Below are 19,472 nucleotides of genomic sequence, written 5' to 3' on the forward strand. Positions count from 1 at the left end.
CTGCTGTATAAAGATAAAAAAAAAACTCTGGTAGGTCATAGCAATCTTTGTGCTTGCCATTTCCGCAGACAGGCAGGAGGAGAAACAGAGTGATGGCTCCTAAAATCTGTGTGTGTGTGTGTGTGTGTGTGTGTGTGTGTGTGTGTGTGTGTGAGCATCCATGGCAATCTGTGCTGTAAGGAACATCTTGTTTTTTCTCTGATTATCTGCATGACTCCAGATCTTTAAGGAGCATGAGACATCTTGCATTTGGAGGGTTAACCTCCTGCCAGTACTTGATGGGCCACTTAACTTATGGGCCACATTGTGCAGAAAGTTCTTTTTCTCCTTTCTAACGCTGGCTCAAATTACAAAGTCCCTGTTCCAGTTATCTATTTTTGTGTAACAAATTACTCCCAAACTTAGTGACTTAAAAAACATATTTATCTTGCTCATAAATCTTACACTTGGGCATGGCTCAGCCAGATGATTGCTACTCTGTGATGTCTGGGTTGTTCTCAGCTGCAGAAATGTGTGGTCTCACACTGGTTTCTCTCCAGCATTGCGGCCTCAGCGTAGATAAACTTACATGGCAGCTCAGGGTTCCAGAGGGGAGTGTTCCAAGAGATCAAGGCAGAAGCTTCAGGGAGTTTTTTCACCTAGCCACAGACGTCATGGAGAATCACTTCTGCTGTAGTCTACTGGCCACGTAAGACCAGCACAGACTCAATGTGGGAGGGGCCTAAACAAAGTCAAGAATGTCAGGAAGCAGGGATCATTGAGGGGATCACCTTGGAGCCTGGCTACTGTAGCCTCCTTCTGTTCAACTCTGAAAGGAAAACTGATTTTTTAAAATGCAGATTAAATTTGCATAGGATGTAACAAAACTGTACCCAAAAGCTTCAGTGGATATTCCACCAGAAAGAAGAGATCAGGACACGTGTTTTCTATGCTCTTTCCAGCCATTGTGTTGTCTTTATTAAATGGAATATTGAATTAGAGGCAAAGAGTGTTTGTATTCTGGCGTTCCATTTTATGGAATGGCAGTCATGTTATCCACCCTGGCTCTCGAAGAATCCATCTTGATTCTGTACACTCAGTTTTGCATGTTGTATCAGAGAGGGAGGAAATTCTGGATCCTGGCTTTAAAAAGAGAGTAAGGCATCCAAACTACTGTGAAACCAGCAGCCATCCTGTCTCAGCTCCCAACTTCACACTGAGCAGTAACAAGAGAAATAAACGGAGACTAATGATGCTTTGGTTTAGGAAATAATGCTTACATGCACAGGATGCATCCACTTAAGTCTTTTAAAAACCAATTGTTCTAATGATTTTATTGCTCCGTAACAAAATAAACCAAACCGACATTAATTCGAAGGTCATTGTGAATTGAAGTTTAACTGCATTAATGACTGATAAGATGCAAGTTTGAGTGCTAGGAGGATGCTTGAGGAGGAAGGCATCACAGTATATTGCATTCTTGTAAACATTAGTACAAATACAGAGTAATAGAGATTTCCTCTAGTTGATGCTCAATAGGCCCCAAGTCGCTCTGCTTTCAGAGGGATGAAGCATCAAGGATTATTTTCCACTTTATATCTGCTGGGGCATAATATTCTGCCCTAAAGAAGAATGGATTCCTATTTGGCTACTTTTCTCCTAAGATGCTGTTTTTGGTTCTCCTCCATGTTTCTGGTTCCCTGCAAGGTGGGCTCAAACTCTCTTCAAAAGGGAGTCCTACAGGATGGCAGGAGGGGAAACCGTCCCCAGACAGGATGTCAAATGAAGATGAAGCACTCACGGAGACTTTTTTCCACATTCACTTCCCCAGCTCCATCTCCTTGGGGAGAGGACTTCATAATTGAAAGGGCTGTATAATCATCAATAACAAAGCGCTCTTTGCCCCACCTTACCCCACTGGGCCCACTGTTTCCTTCCATGCCTCGTATCCTGCCTCCGTCACCTTTGTCAGTTACTAGAGCAGCAGGAGGGGCTGCCTGACAGCAATTTGGGGGCAGATCAGGTCTTCACAGTTGGTGCCACATCAACTTACCCCTCACGTCTAACGCACGCCACCAGGACTTATTCGGAGGCCAGAGAGACCGCTCGATCACAGTGAGGGGGGCTTGTGGGGAGTACTGGGGGGGCTAGGAAGTAGGGCTTCCTGATGCTCTGCAGAGAGACTGCTGGGGGCTCAGATGTGATGATGCTGATTGGTTGGTACTGGGGACAAAGGTCTGGAACCAGAATCACACTTGGCTACGTGGATCTGAGCCTCATCTGGGGCCCCTCCACAGACTGGAGCATCCTCCAGAGGGTTAATGGACACCACATGGACAGGGAGGGAGCTGAGTCCTGGGGGACGGCGGTGGTTACCGCCTGCTGGGTACTGCACTTGGCTCTGCTGGCCGACTCTCTCAGCCTCACCCCCATCTCTGGGCAGCCTGGATGTGCTGTGGGATGAGCCTCCTGCCTCGTGGCTGTTCCCCCCCAGTCTCAGATTCTTGAGTCTTGTCTCACTGTTTCCTGGGTGGCGGGTCAGCGCGGCAGCCCCTCTGGGTTAACACAGTGTGAGGTGAGGCATCACCGCAGTTTGCCGACTGCAAAAGGAGGAGGGGCCAGTGATCAGATGTTTTCTAGAACGTCGAAGGGGACCAGACCTCTCTTCTTTCCACTGAGGACTCTGATAAAGCCGTCTTGTTCTTCTTCAGAAGTCACACAGATCTGCAAAAAAGGAAGAAAAAAAGAAACATGTCAATGGGAAAGAAGCTAGAACCTGCGGCTTGAATCACCACTGGTTGAAGTTAGTGGAACAGCAAATTGGAAAAGGGAGACTGGTTTAGGGAAGTCGTGGCTCGGTGAGAAAAATATTCGGTAAGAAATTAAGCAGCACCCTGGGTTTGGAACTAGGTCCAGGCGTTGAATGTTTTCTGAGCTTCAGCTTTATGAATGAGTATCAGTAAAGCAGGACTGATGATTCTGTGTCCCCCTGAAGAGTCCCTATGAGGACAGAATGAGATAATGCTTATCACAGAGCCTAGCCCGTGGCACGCAATATAGTATTTTAAAATCCAAAATAATGGCTACCGTTGAGCAGGCTCCTGTCATATGCCTGGAAGTTTATATGTATAATGTCAGGAAGTCAAAGGAAGCTATTTCATTCTTGGTCACAAGAAAATAGATGCTATCATCTTGCATATTAAAGAGTAAGACCACCTATGCTGGACTTACAAAAGGAGGTGGTTAAAATCCATTTGGGTATTTTGTCATTCACCACTAACAGGCCATTGAAGGGTGTGTAAGGGTGGCCGTGGCCAGCTGTAAATGAGAAGCGGTTCTGAAGGGCTGTCAGTGTGCTGTGAGTTTCTCCTGCGGAACCTGCTTCCAAGGGTGGTGAGTTTTGTCTTTGGTTGGACTGCCTAGAAACAGAGCCTGAGACAGGAATCCCTGTACAAGTGACTTGCTGTGGGAGTGCTCTCGGGAGGTGGGACGTGAGGAAAGCAGGATGGGGCAGGAGAAGGAGCTAGGCAAGGGTGTGGTCTCAGCTGGAGGGTGAACCTCAGCCTGATCCCACAGCGGGCGCCGGAGCGTTAACTGTGTCATAGGATTGACCCACTTTCCAGCAAGGGGTCTGGCATTTTGGACCCCACATTGGTCCTCGGTCACTGGCTGCTGACCTGCGGAGTGAGAGGCGTAACTCTGGTGAGGCAGCTCTTGTTCCACCAAGGGGTATTCACTGGAGAAGGGGCAGCTATGAGTTATTAGTCGCTGACATAGCAACTGGAAGATGGGTGCACACACCTAGTGAAGGGGATGTAGGCAGGGCACCAACAGGAACCAACAGCGCGGGTTCTTCTTTTACACAGAATAAGGAGCTGTTTGATTAAGTATTAGTATACTTAAAGAGCTTGATTTGTGACTCCTGAGGCTTGAGGCACACAATGGACTGGTATCTGATTCATGTTTCAGAAATCTACCACCTGCCAGTTAAGTGCCCCTCTTGGCTCAGTTCCATTTTAGTCCCATCTGGCTAAAGTCCTTCAGTCTAACCCACTTCCGGGAGCGCATATGCTAATAATGTCTAAGGTTTCCCCCTGCATTGCCTCCAAGCTCATTAACATTTAAATATGCTGCCACTTATAGCAGAAGAACAGTCATTTTATTTAAAAAGATTTCTTGCCTAGCATTCTTAGACTCAGACTTCCCCTCAAAATACCTGTGAAAAGATAGGGAGTTGGAGGTGGGGAAGAAATGTCAAAATACTGAACGCCCAGACTGACAGCCATTCCAGAAGCTGAAATTTCCATAAGACCTTTGGAGCTGAGCTCAACTGATGACAGAAGCAAGTTGTGCTGCTGGACCAAGGATAAATCTACCAGCCTAAAAGATGACACAGACCTTGTTGGTTGATAGCAACAGTCATTACTGCCCCCTTGCCATGCAGCAGAGTCCGGACTTTTGTTCTGTTGTCTATCCTTAACCCTGCCTTACCTCAGGTAAATCCTAATTGGTCCGAGCCTGTTTCTATCCTCCTTGCTAATGATTCTTAGTGGTTCCCATGGAACTCAGTTCCAGCCAATGAAACAGGATGGAATATCTGCTTGGAAACTTCTGGGAAGGGTTGCTTTCCTCTTAAAAGAGATGCACTAGGAAGAAAATCTGTTTCTTTTTCTTGCAAGGATTCCTGGAGTGGCTGCAGCCATCTGTGACCACTAGGGGAGGTGGCTAACATTTCAAGCATAGCAGAACAGAGGGGTGGAGGAATCTAGATCCTTCCCTGATCATGGGATCAAGTTGCGGAATTACGAATATAAGAACTGCCCTGTATCCAGACATCTTATTATATGAGTAAAATATACCTTTTGCGGTTGACTCAATTGGAGTTTTGTGACTTGAGGTCTGTATTAGTTCACTTCTGCTGTCATAAATTACCAGAAATTAGTGGCTTTCAACAACACAATCTATTATATCACAGTTCTCTAAATCCTATGTCTGGTGGGCTTGGCCAGTTTCCTCTGCTCTGGGTTTCACAAGGCCAATACCAGGGAGTCAGTAGGGTCCTATTCCTTTCTTTCTCTTCTATTTCTCTAGGAGAGAATCCAATTCCAGGCTCATTTAGGTTGTTGCCGAATTCAGTTACTTGCAGTTGTAGGACTGAGGTCCCTGTTTCCTTGCTGGCTGTCAGCCAAGGGTCATTCTCAGCTTCTAGAAGCCACCTGAATTCCCTGACTTGTGGCCCCTTCCTACAGCTTCAAATCCAACAAGGGTGGGTTGAGTCCTTCTCACACTTAATCTCACACTTTCTGACCTGCCCTTCTGCCTCATCCCTCTTCTGCCCTCTTTCGCTGCATCTCTCTTTCTCCAGCCAGCTACATTTCACTGCTTTTAAGGGCACAAATGATTAGATTTGGCCAATGTAGACAATCCAGGCCATCTCCCTGTCATGTGGTCCATAACCTGCAATATAATCACATCTGCAAATTTGCTTTTACATAGGAAACAAATCCGAACAAATCTGGATTTGTTTCCTATGGTGGCTATAACAAATTACCATAAATTTTGTAGATTAAAACAACACAAATTTATTATCTTGCAGTCTTGGAGATCAGAGTCCCCAAATCAGGGTGTCATTAGGTCTGTGTTCCTTCCAGAGGCTCTAAGAGAGAATCTGTTTCCTTACCTTCAGCTTCTAGAGGGCACCTGCATTCCTTGGCTCATGGTCCCTTCCTGCATCTTCAAAGCCAGCAGCACAGCATCTTCAAATCCCTCTCTTTCTTCCTCTCTACTTCTACTGTCACATCTCCTCTGACTCGGACCCTCCTGTCTGCCTCTTATAAGGACCCCTGTGATTACATTAGGTTTATGTGGGAACCTACTTAACTTAAAGAAAACCTGCTGTAGAGGAAAGTGGGCTGATTGAGAAGAAAATACTACAAGGAAATAAACACTAAATTAAGATCAATGTTAGAAGTGATGAAAGCCTGAATCAAACTTCAGAAAATTAAAGTGAAGTGTGGGACTATCTTGAAACATTCTCCTAGGAAGAAGTGAAGTGATAAAGTGGGAAGCAATAAAGAGATTAAAACCATAAGGGAAATACGATAAAACAGAGAGGATTCAACTGAAGCATTATTAAGTTCCTGAAGGAAGAAGCATTAAGATAAAAAAGCAAAGGACCAACTGGGGGAAACGTTGGCCACACGATAGATCAGGTGTAAATATTTTTAAAGGATAGAAAACTTTTTCAGTAGTGTAAGAAAACAAGAAAGTACATAAACAGATTATTCATAAAAGAAATACAAATGCCCAATACAAATGTGTTAGAATTTCAACCTCTCTAACCATCCAGGAAATGAGGATTAACATGAAATATTATTCACTTATCAAAACAACAGATATCATTTTGTATGATATACAAATATGTAAAAAATAGTAATGTTCGGTTCTGGCAAGGATGTGGTAACCTGAACATTCTCATAAACAGCTGATGTGGGTGTAAATTGGTACAAATGTTTGGGAGGCAATTTGGCAGTATGTATCAAGAACTGTAAAAATTGTTTATCTGTTTTCCTGGATATTCTAAAGCATATCCTAAAGAAGTAATCAGAGTTATAAAAAACAATTTAGGTTTAGAGGTGTTCATTGCAGTCATCCATAAGAGTTTTTAAAAAACTCTGAACATGCAATCATAGAGGAAAACGTAATACATTCTTGTTCACCTACACTAGGGGTTGGCAAAATTTTTCTGTAAAGGACTAAATAGGAAACATTTGCAGGCCACGTGGTCTCCACTGCAATGACTCAACCTAGTTGTTGCGGTGTGAAAGCAGCCGCAGGCAATGCAGACAATACATAGATAAATGAGTGCAGCAGTGTTCTTATAAACTTTATTTTAAAAACAGGGCCAGATTGATCCATTGGTTATAGTTTCCCAACCTCTATCTACATGATGATACGTTATACAACTGCTAAACCATGTTGTTTTTTTCTTTTTTTGCGGTACACAGGCCTCTCACTGTTGTGGCCTCTCCCATTGCGGAGCACAGGCTCCGGACGCGCAGGCTTAGCAGCCATGGCTCACGGGCCTAGCGGCTCCGCGACATGTGGGATCTTCCCGGACCGGGGCACGAACCCGTGTCCCCTGCATCGGCAGGCGGACTCTCAACCACTGCGCCACCAGGGAAGCCCAAACCATGTGTTTTGATAAACATTTAGTAACTAAGTTTAAAAAAAAGTTGGGAAACTAAATATAATATGATATCAAAATAAGAATTAGAAGAAAAGTCTGGTAGGAAATAACATGAAAGTATTTATGTCGATAGTCGCTTGACGGCTGAATTACCTGTGATCTTTATTTTCTTCTTTGTAATTTTTGAGGGTATTTTCCAAATTTTCTCCACAATAAAAGCATTTTAGTTTTATTAATCTAAAAATGATGGGGCTTCCCTGGTGGCGCAGTGGTTGAGAGTCCGCCTGCCGATGCAGGGGACATGGGTTCGTGCCCCAGTCTGGGAAGATCCCACATGCCACGGAGCAACTGGGCCCGTGAGCCATGGCCGCTGAGCCTGTGCGTCCGGAGCCTGTGCTCCGCAACGGGAGAGGCCACAGCAGTGAGAGGCCCGCATACCGAAAAAAAATAAATAAATAAAAAAATAAATAAATAAAAATGATGTATCCATTTTTCTTTAAAGCTTTTATAGAACACACGAATCAATTAAAATAGTTCTCTAGGGATGACAGAACTATGGATGAATTAAAACATAGTTTTATGGTGTTTAAGTTGATTTAATAAGGATAGTTTTTAAGTTTCAAAAATGAAGAAAACATACTTGTGTCAATGCAAACTCTAGGGGTGTTCACAACAAAAAGATAATTTAATTCTATTTGCAGCAAAAGTTCTGTGAAAAAATAATGTAATAATTGTGAGACAAATTAACTCCAGAGGCAGAAATTTAATCAAAGAGATGCATTACATTTGTTTCCAGGATCTAATTTCTTCTACTTCCCTGCTAATGACCATTTGTCTCTTTACATTTTTAGAGTTTAAATATCATGCTATTTTCTGATGTTTACTAGGTAATTTTAGGTGGCACTGGCCACTGTAGATGGATTTCCCATTTAGGCTTTTCTCTGAATGATGATGGCAGCATGACCCCGTTCAGCACCCACGGTGGTCAGGCACTGTGCTGGCGCTTTACACAGGTGATACATGTAACTCTCACCTCCATGTCAAGAGATAGATGCTACTATGACAATTTTACAGATGAGAACATTGACTTTCAGAGATGACTTTGTCAAAATCGCACAGGATATAGATCCATTTCTGTATGATACTGGAATCTGTGTTTTTCTACTACATTAGACTCCCCTCAATCAACAAGCATGTTTTGAACTTTTACACCTAAAATAATTTAAGACACTGAAGTGGAGACAAATTTAAAATTTTTTCTCAATAATAGATTTTTAAAATGGAATTTTCTTTCAGGGGGCTGATATTTTCCAAAAATTGGTACCCACATTGATGACAAAGATTGAAAATAGAGATTTGTATGGGAGTAAAGAGATCTCAGTGCCTTTTGTTGACCCACATGTAATTGGAAATAAAAATGCCTTCAGGGCTTCCCTGGTGGCGCAGTGGTTGAGAGTCCGCCTGCCGATGCAGGGGACACGGGTTCGTGCCCCGGTCCGGGAAGATCCCACATGCCACGGAGCAGCTAGGCCCGTGAGCCATGGCCGCTGAGCCTGCGCGTCCGGAGCCTGTGCTCCGCAACGGGAGAGGCCACAACAGTAAGAGGCCCGCGTACCACAAAAAAAAAAAAAAAAAAAAAAAGCCTTCAGTTGCCAAAGAACTGCTATAGGACTTAAAAGTGAGAAATGGAAATGAAGGTCATTCTCAAATTTTAGCTTTGATCGGAGCACCTGGGACGTCTGTAAAAAAAGGCTGATTCCCTGCCTTTGCCCTGCAAGTTTCTACTTCAGCAGGTGTAGGATGGAGTTAGAAATCTGCATTTTCAGGGACTTCCCTGGTGGCACAGTGGTTAAGAACCCGACTGCCAATGCAGGGGACACGGGTCCAAGCCCTGAACCGGGAGGGTCCCATGTGTCGTGGAGCAACTAAGCCCGTGCACCACCACTTCTGAGCCTGCGCTTTAGGGCCTGCAAGCCACAACTACTGAGCCCGCGGGCTGCAACTACTGAAGCCTGTGCGCCTAGAGCCCGTGCTCCACAACAAGAGAAGCCACCGCAATGAGAAGTCCGCACGCCGCAACGAAGAGTAGCCCCTGCTCGCCGCAACTAAAGAAAGCCTGTGCGCAGCAATGAAGACCCAACACAACCAAAAATAAAATGCATTAAAAAAAAAAAAAGAAATCTGCATTTTCAGCAAGCTCCCAGGTGATTCTGATTCACGTGGTGCAAAGACCACACCTTAGAAATACCAGGCTAGACAAGTATCAGGGTTATAGACTTTTCCTAAATAATTATGGGTAAATTCATGTGGTTCCAGGTTCAGGCCAAAATGCTGTGCTGTGTCTCGAGCGTGTCTAATTAAAGATGCTGGGTTGTTTGTCTCACCCCCACCCCGGCAAGTTGTCAGTTCAACCATGAGAGTGGAGAATGTGAGCTCATTCCCAGAAAAATTTTTTTTCGGGGGGAATACGGCCAAGGGATTGGTAGAAGTCTTTGAGCAGCTGTTCTGCTTCTGGAAATTGATCAACTTAAGCAAATTTTAACTTGCCTTCTGTTTTCACTGATTTGTATTTTAATAACATAAAACAATGTTTAATCTCAAATGGGGAAGCAAAAAATTATTCTGAGAAAAAAATGAAACAAGCTAGCAAAATTATGTAATAATGCTTTGCCAATAAAGATGAACATCCTTCCTGAATGTATTTCATTCAAAAGACTTTCCAGATTTTGTAACAGGAAGGATACAGTGGGAAATCTTGGAGAAGTTTGAAACACTGGTGTGGAATCCAGCTGGGAAATGTCCCGTTTGCTTTGTGGGATGTTTATGGCATTACAGATGGGGTCTCAAGTCTGATGAGGGTGATTCCATTGCCTGGAATCAAGAATGACTCAGTAGGGCTTCTGTATGAGCAAGAATTTGTTTCCAAGGGCCCTTCTGGTCCTAGGACACTTGCCCTGAGGACACTTGCTTCCCTGGGAACCAAACTATGCAAAAGGCACTTTACATTCTCAGTTTGTTCCACATTGTCCAGGGCACATGGCTCAGTGGAAGGCACTGACTTGAAGCTTGCAGACCTATCTTTAAGTTCCAGCCAGGCCACTTACCAAGTTTTTGCCCCTTGAGCAAGGCACATCACCTCTATGAACCTTTGTTTCCTCATTTATAGGGCATGTATAGAACTTCAAAAAAATGTAGGTATATAAGCTCTATAAATAATATATAATCTATATGTTTGGTTCCCAGGGAAGGCAAGTGAGCTTCCCAACATTTTGGTTTTGCATGTTTAGATCCTCCTACACTAATATCATTGGACTAAGAATATCTTTTCTCAAAGTGAATACTTCGCTTGTGACTCCACTCATTCAGACTTACATGTCCTGCTATTTGTCAAAATGAGTTACTCTGTTTTGGTCACACTTGGTATGTGTTTGTGTGCTTTACTCACCTGATTCTCTTTCAGTGTTATCTGCCCCTGTTCCTTACACCCAATGAAGGTTCTAACACATTTAAAAATCTTCTCATTTTGTTGTACTCTCTGAACAAAGTTGGCTGGAAAGAAGCCAATCCTGTCTTGAATTTTCCCCTGAAAGGAAAAAGGAGGCATGCATCCACAATTGTAGCATTCATTGTGATTATATTCACCAAATGACTTTTCTTAAAGAAATAGCAATACTTACTTTCCACCAGTCTTCATTGGAGTCCTCTAGGAGAGTAATCATGTCTCCTGGCCTAAAATGAAGAATGAATGAGTTGGGTGGGGAAGTAGAGGGGGTGAAAGAGAAAAAGATGGTCCTTTAAAGTCAGAAGTGGTAGCTTTTCACTTACACAAATAATCCTAAAATAAATAGGACTAAAATAAACATGACTTTTACCTGTTCTTCCCACCCATGAAAATAGATTTGTTAGACTGAAAGCAAGTGTAACTTCTGTGCTGTATTTTAAAAATAATCTTCAGCTTTATTTCTATATTATACATAGATGATCATCTTTGCATTGAAAAAAAACTCTAAAATTTGTAAGTCTAAAATATGAAAACTGGAGTTTTTTCAGATTCTGCCCCATAATCCTCCTCCCATTTTCCAGAAGTGACCACTGTGAGTGGTTTCCTGTGCCTCCTTCTGGACCCTTTTTCATGCACGGACATTTATGTAGAGATATAGATGTATTTGGCTGTTTCTTTTGTTTACTAATGACATCTGGAATGAGACATTATCTTTATTATCAGCTACGTCTTCTCAGTACTGTCTTGAAACCACTTTTACTTAGTTCCACTTCCCTTGTCTGCCACCTTTCATGTTGGTATAATCTGGAATTTTGTTTTAGACTTGTGTGTGTGTCTGTTATATCCTTAATCAAGAATTACTTGGTTTAACTGAAGAATTACATAATGTTTTTGCTCTTGGTATTGTTGTAGATATGGTGATTATTTGCCACTTCTTATTTGATTTTCACATCCACGTGTGTGTGTGTGTGTGTGTGTATGTGTCTTTTCATTCCTTCTCTGCACCTAATGACACTTTTACAATCTGAAGATTGTACTCTTTTTCAACTTGGGAAAATCTTGTCTATTTTTTTCACTGTTTTCTCCCATTCATTTTTCTCTCTTCTTTCTTCCTGGAATTTCTATGCAACACATGTTGGACCTGCTGGATCAATCATCTATATCTTTTGTCTTTCTTACACATTTTCTGTCTTAAAAAAAAACTCTGTTTGGGACTTCCCTGGTGGTCCAGTGGTAAAGAATCTGCCCCAACTAGAGAGAAGCTCACACGCCGCAATGAAGAGCTCGTGCACCGTAAGGAAAGATCCCGGATGCCGCAACTAAGACCCGATGCAGCCAAAAAACACAACAATAACAACCCCTACCCGCCCCAAAAGAACAACTCTGTTCTAAAATTTTTCTCAATTTAATCTTCCTAATTGCTTAATGGGCTTGTCTCTTCTAATATTTATTATAATACTGAGAATTTTTTTAAAAAATTGAATTTCCAAGCATTCTGTATTATTTTCTGAAAGTTTCCTTTTAACATTTGTCACTTTATGTTATGGATGGAATAGTATGATGGATCTTTCTGAGGATATTAGTATATATTTAGAACAATATTTCTCCCCATTATTGAATGATTTGTTTCCACTAGGATTAGTTAGCCTGTTCTTTATCATATTACTTTACTTCTCCTTCATATCAAGGGATTTTCTCCAACACCTGTTTCTCGGCTGTCTCTTTATATTCATGACTGAAATCAGAGGCTGTGAATCGCTGGGCAAGTTTCTCTGCTATCACATACATCTGTATCTGCAATGTATGAGGGTCAATTTCAGGCTCTGCTTAAGAGAGGAGGGTGTGTCAGTTGACACATCTCATCTTTGGATGCTTGAGAGTATAGCAGACAAGCAGTCTAGAGCCTCCTACCACCACATCAATGGCTAAAACAAGGGCGGCTTTCTTAACCCCGGGGAGGGAGAAGGTTAGATTATTTTCCTCCAGGTAGAGCTATCTTTTCCTTCCCTCCTGCTGTCTAGGAGCTCTGGAGGTCCAGAATTATCTCAACACAATTCTTTTTCTTTCTCAGTCTTTCGTGCCCACACAGGAGCCCTCCTTGGGCAGGGGTTCCCTTTCTTTAGAGTACAGGTAATCGTTTAATTCTAGAGTCAAACACCATTGCTGCCTATTTCTCATTCTAAGTAGCAACACCATGTTATGAACACTGTTGGGACTCTGTATCAGTTATATATTGCTATGATAATGCTGTGTAACAAACAGCCCCCAAACCTCAAAGACTCACTCACATTCTTGGGTGTTGGCTGCTGGCTGGGATGACTGGGGTGATTTTGCCTTATTCCATGTTTCTCATACCCCAGAAGGTCAGTTTGGACTTTCATGGCATTGCCAGGGCAGCAAATGGAAATGTGAAAAACACATAAGACCTCTATGGCCTAGGCTTAGAACTGACACATTTTCATTTCTGCCTCACTTTATTGGGCAAAGCAACTCTGCAGTGAGAGGAACTGTGAAGTCTCATGGCAAAGGGTATGGATACAGGGTTGGTGAAGAATTGGGGCCATTAATACAATTCAGTCACCAAGACACCATCATGCTCTTTAATGAACTTGTTGTGAATTCAGTATCTCTTTTGTGCTCTTACATTTAAACTTGTTTCTTTCCTGAGCATCCTTTGGTCTCTGGTCATCTGCCTTGTTCTCTATTTGCTGTAGTCTCCCAGGAAACTCCTAAGATTTTTTGGTCTCTGATAGTGTTATTTCTTATTTTCTAGTACTATGATGGATGTATTCTTTAAAAAATATATTTTCTGACATTTTAAGGGATTGGAGCAAGAAGGGAAGTAGATTTGTGTGCTCCTTTTGTTATTCTGGTTCAATCTCCTCTGCTGTCATTTTCAATTTTCAGTTAATATCTATCTTCTTAGGGGATTCCAAATATAACAGGCTTGTTGCACCTGAAGCATTAAACACAACTGGCATTTTGGTATTTCAACAGTCACAGTATCATGCTGATGCCACAGAAATTGAGAAGGTTGAAAATCACTCTTTTCTCAGGTGAGGGATTTAATTAAGCAGCAAGGATAAAAGTCAATGTAGAAAAGTCCTTCTAGCTCCAGCAGATGTTATTTAGCCTAGTAACCTAAGAAACCATGTGTTAAACTACAGTGACTTTGCTGATGGTTCGGTAGAAATTATAAGTAGGGAATCAACGTTGGAAGAGGCGACTTTTCCTAAGGGTGTAAAACAGTGCTGCCTGAATCCAGCTTCTATTTTTATGGTCTAGAGAGTCAGTCTTCACTGTGCCCAGATGTGGACAGTCCCTGAGCCCATGACCTATATTAACTAAACCACACATTAGGATAAGGCACTCATTGGAATACAAGGTATAATTTTATGAGAAAGACCAGACATCCTGACATCCTGACAGTGTGATAGGGTTTCTGTCTTTTCCTATAAAAGAGCACTGCCAGCATCTAAAATTCCTTGGTGAGTGAGGAGAATTACATTCATCCCTTTATCCTTTGTTGTTTTGTTTACCCACTCATTCAACAAATATTACAGAACGCTGACTCTGAAAGAGTGATTTTACTAGGCACTGGGTATACTTTGGTGAGTAAAGTCCTCACTGGAGCTAATATTCTAGTGAGAATGATAGATAACAAGCAAATGCATAATTAAACTTTTAATAAATATAGAATGTGTATATATATATAACTAATAAATATATATGAAGGAAATAAACAGGATGCAGTCATAAAGAATAAGAGTGGACCCCTAATGATATTATTTAAATACTCTAATCATCAGGCAGAGACAGCTAATGTCTCTTTTTCACTTTGGGGAGGATCTTACTCTAGGGCGGCACTTGAATCCAAGACAACAACTCTCTAACATCTGGGCAAGCACACATGTGGCTTGTGGGATGTCTACTGTCCTCTTGCCTCTGCCTGGCATTCTTCTCTTCTCTTCCCAGCATTCTTCCCCACTGAGGCTGCTTTAGATCCTTTCCCACACTGGGCTCCAGGCAGTTGATCTGAGTAGGCATGCAAGGTAAAATCACTCTGTGTAATATAAGATTTTAAATTTATTTTTTAAAATATGTCTTGACCAGTTTTGAAACTCTGGCAAGAGATTGGTCAGTTCCCCCTTAAACATCTGATTAAATCAACACCCACACCACTTCCCTTATGAGGCTCGGATGCTCCGGGGCACTATGTACCAGCCCCATCCCTAAATGCCCTGGGGCCAGGTACCAGACAGCTAGAGACAGCCTCTGCACCCTGGAGCCTGTGAAATTATTCAAATTAGCTAACTCACAGGAAGCCTGGGAAACCTCACTAATCCCAGTGCTGACCATACATAAGCTGCCCCTACAGCTCCAGCTGCTGTTACCCTGACTCCCTGGTCGGCCAGTGTGGCCCTGTGTGGCAGCCCTTTACTCTCAACTGTGAGTTCTCTTCTAACCTGTTCTCAACTTAGTTCTCTTCTCCTACCTGTGGTGTCAGAGTGCCATGTCCTGCCATCAAAGAACTAAGTCAACACTCTGCCTACCTGCTGTACACAGGAAGAGCCTTGCCATTGATCCTGGAGAAATGGAGGCCTAATGCTTAAAATTCTCCTTCCCTTGGTTGGTCCTAGGATGGACACTGCCAGCGCATGACTCTCTGCCCCTAGCTGTTTCATGCCTCTGTGGCTGACCAGGCCCCTTTCCATGAAACAGTTCTTTCTTATTTCACATTATCACACTCCAGGCATGTTAGAAGAAAGTCCTTCTCTGGTCTAACAGCTATTTTCTTTCTTCCAGGTGACTTTATGTTCCTGATCCATTGTATATCGATTTTATAATTTAACTTTATATTTCAAAATCTTGGAGATGAACTCATCAGGTTCCCAAATACTGAAAAAAGCTTACTTTTGCTTAATTCAATCAATCAGAGCATCCTAAGTTCAGGTAAAAATTCTGCTGTATTGTAACCCAGAATTTTATACATTGATAAAAAGTACAAGGCTCTTCAGACACAACACAAGCATGAGTCTCCTACTTGGAGCAGATAGATCAGAACACTGCAGCTGGCCTTTTCTTTTTGTTTGTTCAGTAAAATTGGTCTTAAACCCAGAGGAAAATTTTCAGGTTGGTTATGTCATGATTCATGGAACATCTTGAAATGATGAGGGAACTGTGGGTTATCAATAGGAGTAGGAATAAAATAACAAAGCTAACTACGAAATCATGGCTTCGTGGTGAGGAGGACAGAGTTGTGTGTGTGTGTGTGTGTGTGTGTGTGTGTGTGTGTGTTTATGTGTATGTGCATGTGAGCCTGATGGTTGCTATCTGGGGTCACTTCCAGCAGTCCCCTGCCTCCCTCATTTCTCGATTTTCCACTTGGACACAGAACCCATCTCGCCCTCAACCAAGTAAACTGGTTTCAGGGACTCAGAGGGCACAGTGTACATGGAGCGTATGAATGATGCAAGCGAGCCTGGCCATCTACAGGGAACTCTTCTGCAAGGTGTTATGAAGATGGTTGAGTCTTTCATGGGTGGGAGCTCCTGGAGGGTGGATTGTGAGCTGTCCTGAGGCCCCCCAACCAGCCTCTCTCCAGTCCCCACATAGAGCACAGATTCCTAGGGGTGGAGATAACTGACACCCTTCCAATGGTCACTGCTTCTGAGAAATACCTTCTCCACTGTCTGAGACCTCAGCTCGGCCCTCCTATGGGAAGCCCATGGACAAGGCAGGATGCTCTGGGCCTTCTTTGCTTTCATAATGTTTTGGATGTACTGAATATTTTGGACAACAAAGGAAATTTGTCTTTCTTTATCCCTCCATCTTTGTCTATTGAGCCGAAGGAAATTATATGGCATTCAAGTATTTTTTGAATGCTTAGGACACGTTAGGTCTTGGGTGCGCACTCAGGGTACAAAGATGAAAGGATTATTCTATGCATCAGTTTTCTTATCTGTCAGGTGAAGATAATAATTGTACCTACCTCAATTTTTTTGAGGATTAAATGAATTAATACTTGTGAAGCACGTTTAGATAAGCCCACAAGAGATGGTGGCTATTATGGTTGTTAAGACATAGTTATTGCCATCAAGATGTTGGTGATCTCAAAGGGAAAGACATGTAAACTGGTAACTTATAGTGCCATTGCTAACTGAGAAGAAATATGCTCGAGGGGCACAAACATGTGTGGAATTGACCCCAAACAAAAACTGCAAACATACATGCCTCTTTGAGACTCAGCTACCTCAATTATATTTACATAATTACAAACTATGCATTATATCTATATTTGTATATCCATCTCTATACAGTGAACTGTATTTACTTGGCAAAATTGCTATGTGAATTAAATGAGAATGCATATGCGGAAGTCTTCAGCACTGTGGCTGATATACAATAAAGGCTTAAAAATTCTAATTTCCTCCTAAAAATGCAATTTTTCACTGGGAAATGAGATTTAGTAATCAGTACTTTTAAATGAGTGTCTCCTTAGGTTCTGGCAGGGACAGTTCCTTAATGTGATAGCCTTTGACCTCTTAAGTGGCTTCTGACACTGAAGTTTGATGTGATTCAGAGTTTTGGAAAAGTGTTTCCCTCTCTTTATGTCCCCAGCCCTCATCTCTTTTGCATCTTGACTCCAGGTAGTGACCACAAAGGTGTGGCAGGGCCCGGGGTGGAGTGAGGATTCTACCACGCAGGTGGCTGATTGCAGGGGAGATGATGGAAGGGTTGAGGGGCTCCCACACAGCCTGGAGGGGACTGCAATGTTCACTGAATGAAGTGGGCGTGACCAGTAGCATTTTCACACAAGTAAGAAGGTCAAGAGAGACTTTACCACTTATAGGCAGGGTTTGATTCCACCACTAACTCCACTAGATCCAGCTGCCTCTTGTACCACCCAAACTTTGTGAAAACTCCTTGGAATTGCCCATTTTACTCTGCAACTATTTGAGGATTTAAAAAATTTATTAACACTTTCCCATTCATTAGGCAAAAAGAAGCCTAAATCAAGCTTACATCAACCATGGTCACTGGGCCCAAACAGATCTCCTGGAGAAACCAAGACAAGGGGAATAAAAAAGGGGCCCACCAAACTGCTCCATTAATTTTAGATCTACTGCTTAATTTTTCACTAGACCCATTTCTCAATTTCTATAATCCTGGTCCGGAGCCTTTTATAGTCTCAGCACATGGATTGGTAACAAGGAACTCCTGAACTCTGTAGTTTGATTTTGTCTTAAGCCTGGCGTTCATAAGACTGCCTGCACCTTCTCAAGTCCAGAGACCAGCTCAGAGAAAAAGCACTCAGCTAAAGGGCCATTTGGATGGGATTTGGTAAATGTTCCTGAACTGTCATGGATCATGCTCTCCAGAACCTAATTGAAAAAGGCATTTGAGTGAGAGGGAGGCTCCTAAACACATTAGTGACATTCAGGAAGATCTGGGTTTCTTGACATAGTGCAGCATCAGAGCATAATATGCATCAGAGACTTTCCTCAAATAGCCTTAATTGCATTTTGATGTCCTGGTGACTGTGAAGATTATTTTTAAATCAAATTGGTACATAAGAATTACGTTTAGTTTTAATTAAGTTGATGCATTTGCCAAGCAGTAATGTACTTAGAGAATGGAAACGAGACACCAAGGGAGTCTTATTTTGTCTTACCCTGTCTCAAGGGCTCTCCTTTTCTTATCTTATGGAGGGTTTATAAAACCTTACAGAGTGAAGCACATTACCAAATAAAAAGCCCCAATGCAGACCAGTGTACTGAGCATCGGCTGAGGGTCAGGAAACCTGCATTTTGGGTTGGTCACTGGCACACTACGCATCTTTGGAGAAGTCTGATAGGTCACAGTTGCTCTCAAATCTGGCAGGTAATCAGAATCCAGAGAAATACTTAACCATACAGATTTCCAAGTGGGATGTGACTCTCTAGATCTGGGTGCAGCCCAGGAGTCCCTATTTTAATAACATTCTCCAGGAGATTCTTAAGGATTGGAATATGTGGTTTAACCACCCTAACCATAATTTTCTCTGTAAGATACTCCTTGTTTGAATAACCCCACAGATTTGTGAAAAGAATGCAAGGGGCTGTCAGGGACAATTTGGAAGACTTTGAAATGGGCAAAACCGATGACTGATCTGGTGTCCTGTGTGGTATGCCTTTCTGGGTCACCTCCCCCTTTCAATGTCTTTGAGCTATTGTACATCTCTGCAATAATGCAAATGATCCTTATCTATAGAAATGCAAGTGAATTGTGTCTGGCAGAATGTAGTCAATTACTACCCTGTGAATACTGACCCGTTTTGCATCTATTTGTAAATTCACATCAGCACTCCTAATTGCCTATATATGGGTGCTGTGTGAATTCTCCTTTGTACTGGTTCTCTCATTCATTAATGATTCAAATTAAATTTCTGACATGTGCTCATTTTATAATTGTATAACAGCTGTGATTTTATCTTAATTTTTAAAAATTATCCTTGACTCAAGTGACCTTGAGTCACTTGAAAAGGAGTGACTTTTCATGAACCCACTCTATAGATCACAAGCTTCCTGTTCTTTTGAACCAGACTTAATAATCCAAATAGATTTATAAGGAGTGATGTGCGTGGCCAAAATGGGAGAAATTAATGCATTATCTGAATCTGCTGATTAATATAAATTGTCAACCTTATCAGAGAGAAAACCTACCACAGTCAATGTAGGATGGAAAGTTTAGGGTGGGAGAAAGACAAGTGGACTGAGAGTCAGCCTCCCTGTGTAACTGCTCTGAGCCTCCACTTTCTAC

The 19,472-nt window shown here is 42.3% G+C and overlaps 1 protein-coding gene across 4 annotated transcripts in view; it reads right to left on the minus strand.

Moving 5' to 3' along the window:
* Positions 1–922: 922 nt before the first annotated feature.
* The window catches only part of STAC (SH3 and cysteine rich domain), a 103,716-nt gene continuing 85,166 nt past the window's right edge, over positions 923–19,472 (minus strand). For 3 of the 4 annotated variants that reach the window (XM_082637807.1, XM_082637806.1, XM_082637810.1), the window contains 3 exons: positions 10,846–10,897; positions 10,614–10,751; positions 923–2,703 (listed from right to left, as the gene is read on the minus strand). In XM_082637807.1, coding sequence (XP_082493933.1) covers positions 2,605–2,703; positions 10,614–10,751; positions 10,846–10,897 — 289 coding nt within the window. In that variant the 3' untranslated portion in view covers positions 923–2,604. The remainder of the gene's footprint in view (positions 2,704–10,613; positions 10,752–10,845; positions 10,898–19,472) is intronic. The other variant, XM_082637808.1, reaches the window with a different exon arrangement.

This window comes from Mesoplodon mirus (assembly GCF_964341445.2).
Source record: "Mesoplodon mirus genome assembly, chromosome: 12".
Classification (NCBI taxonomy): domain Eukaryota; kingdom Metazoa; phylum Chordata; class Mammalia; order Artiodactyla; family Ziphiidae; genus Mesoplodon; species Mesoplodon mirus.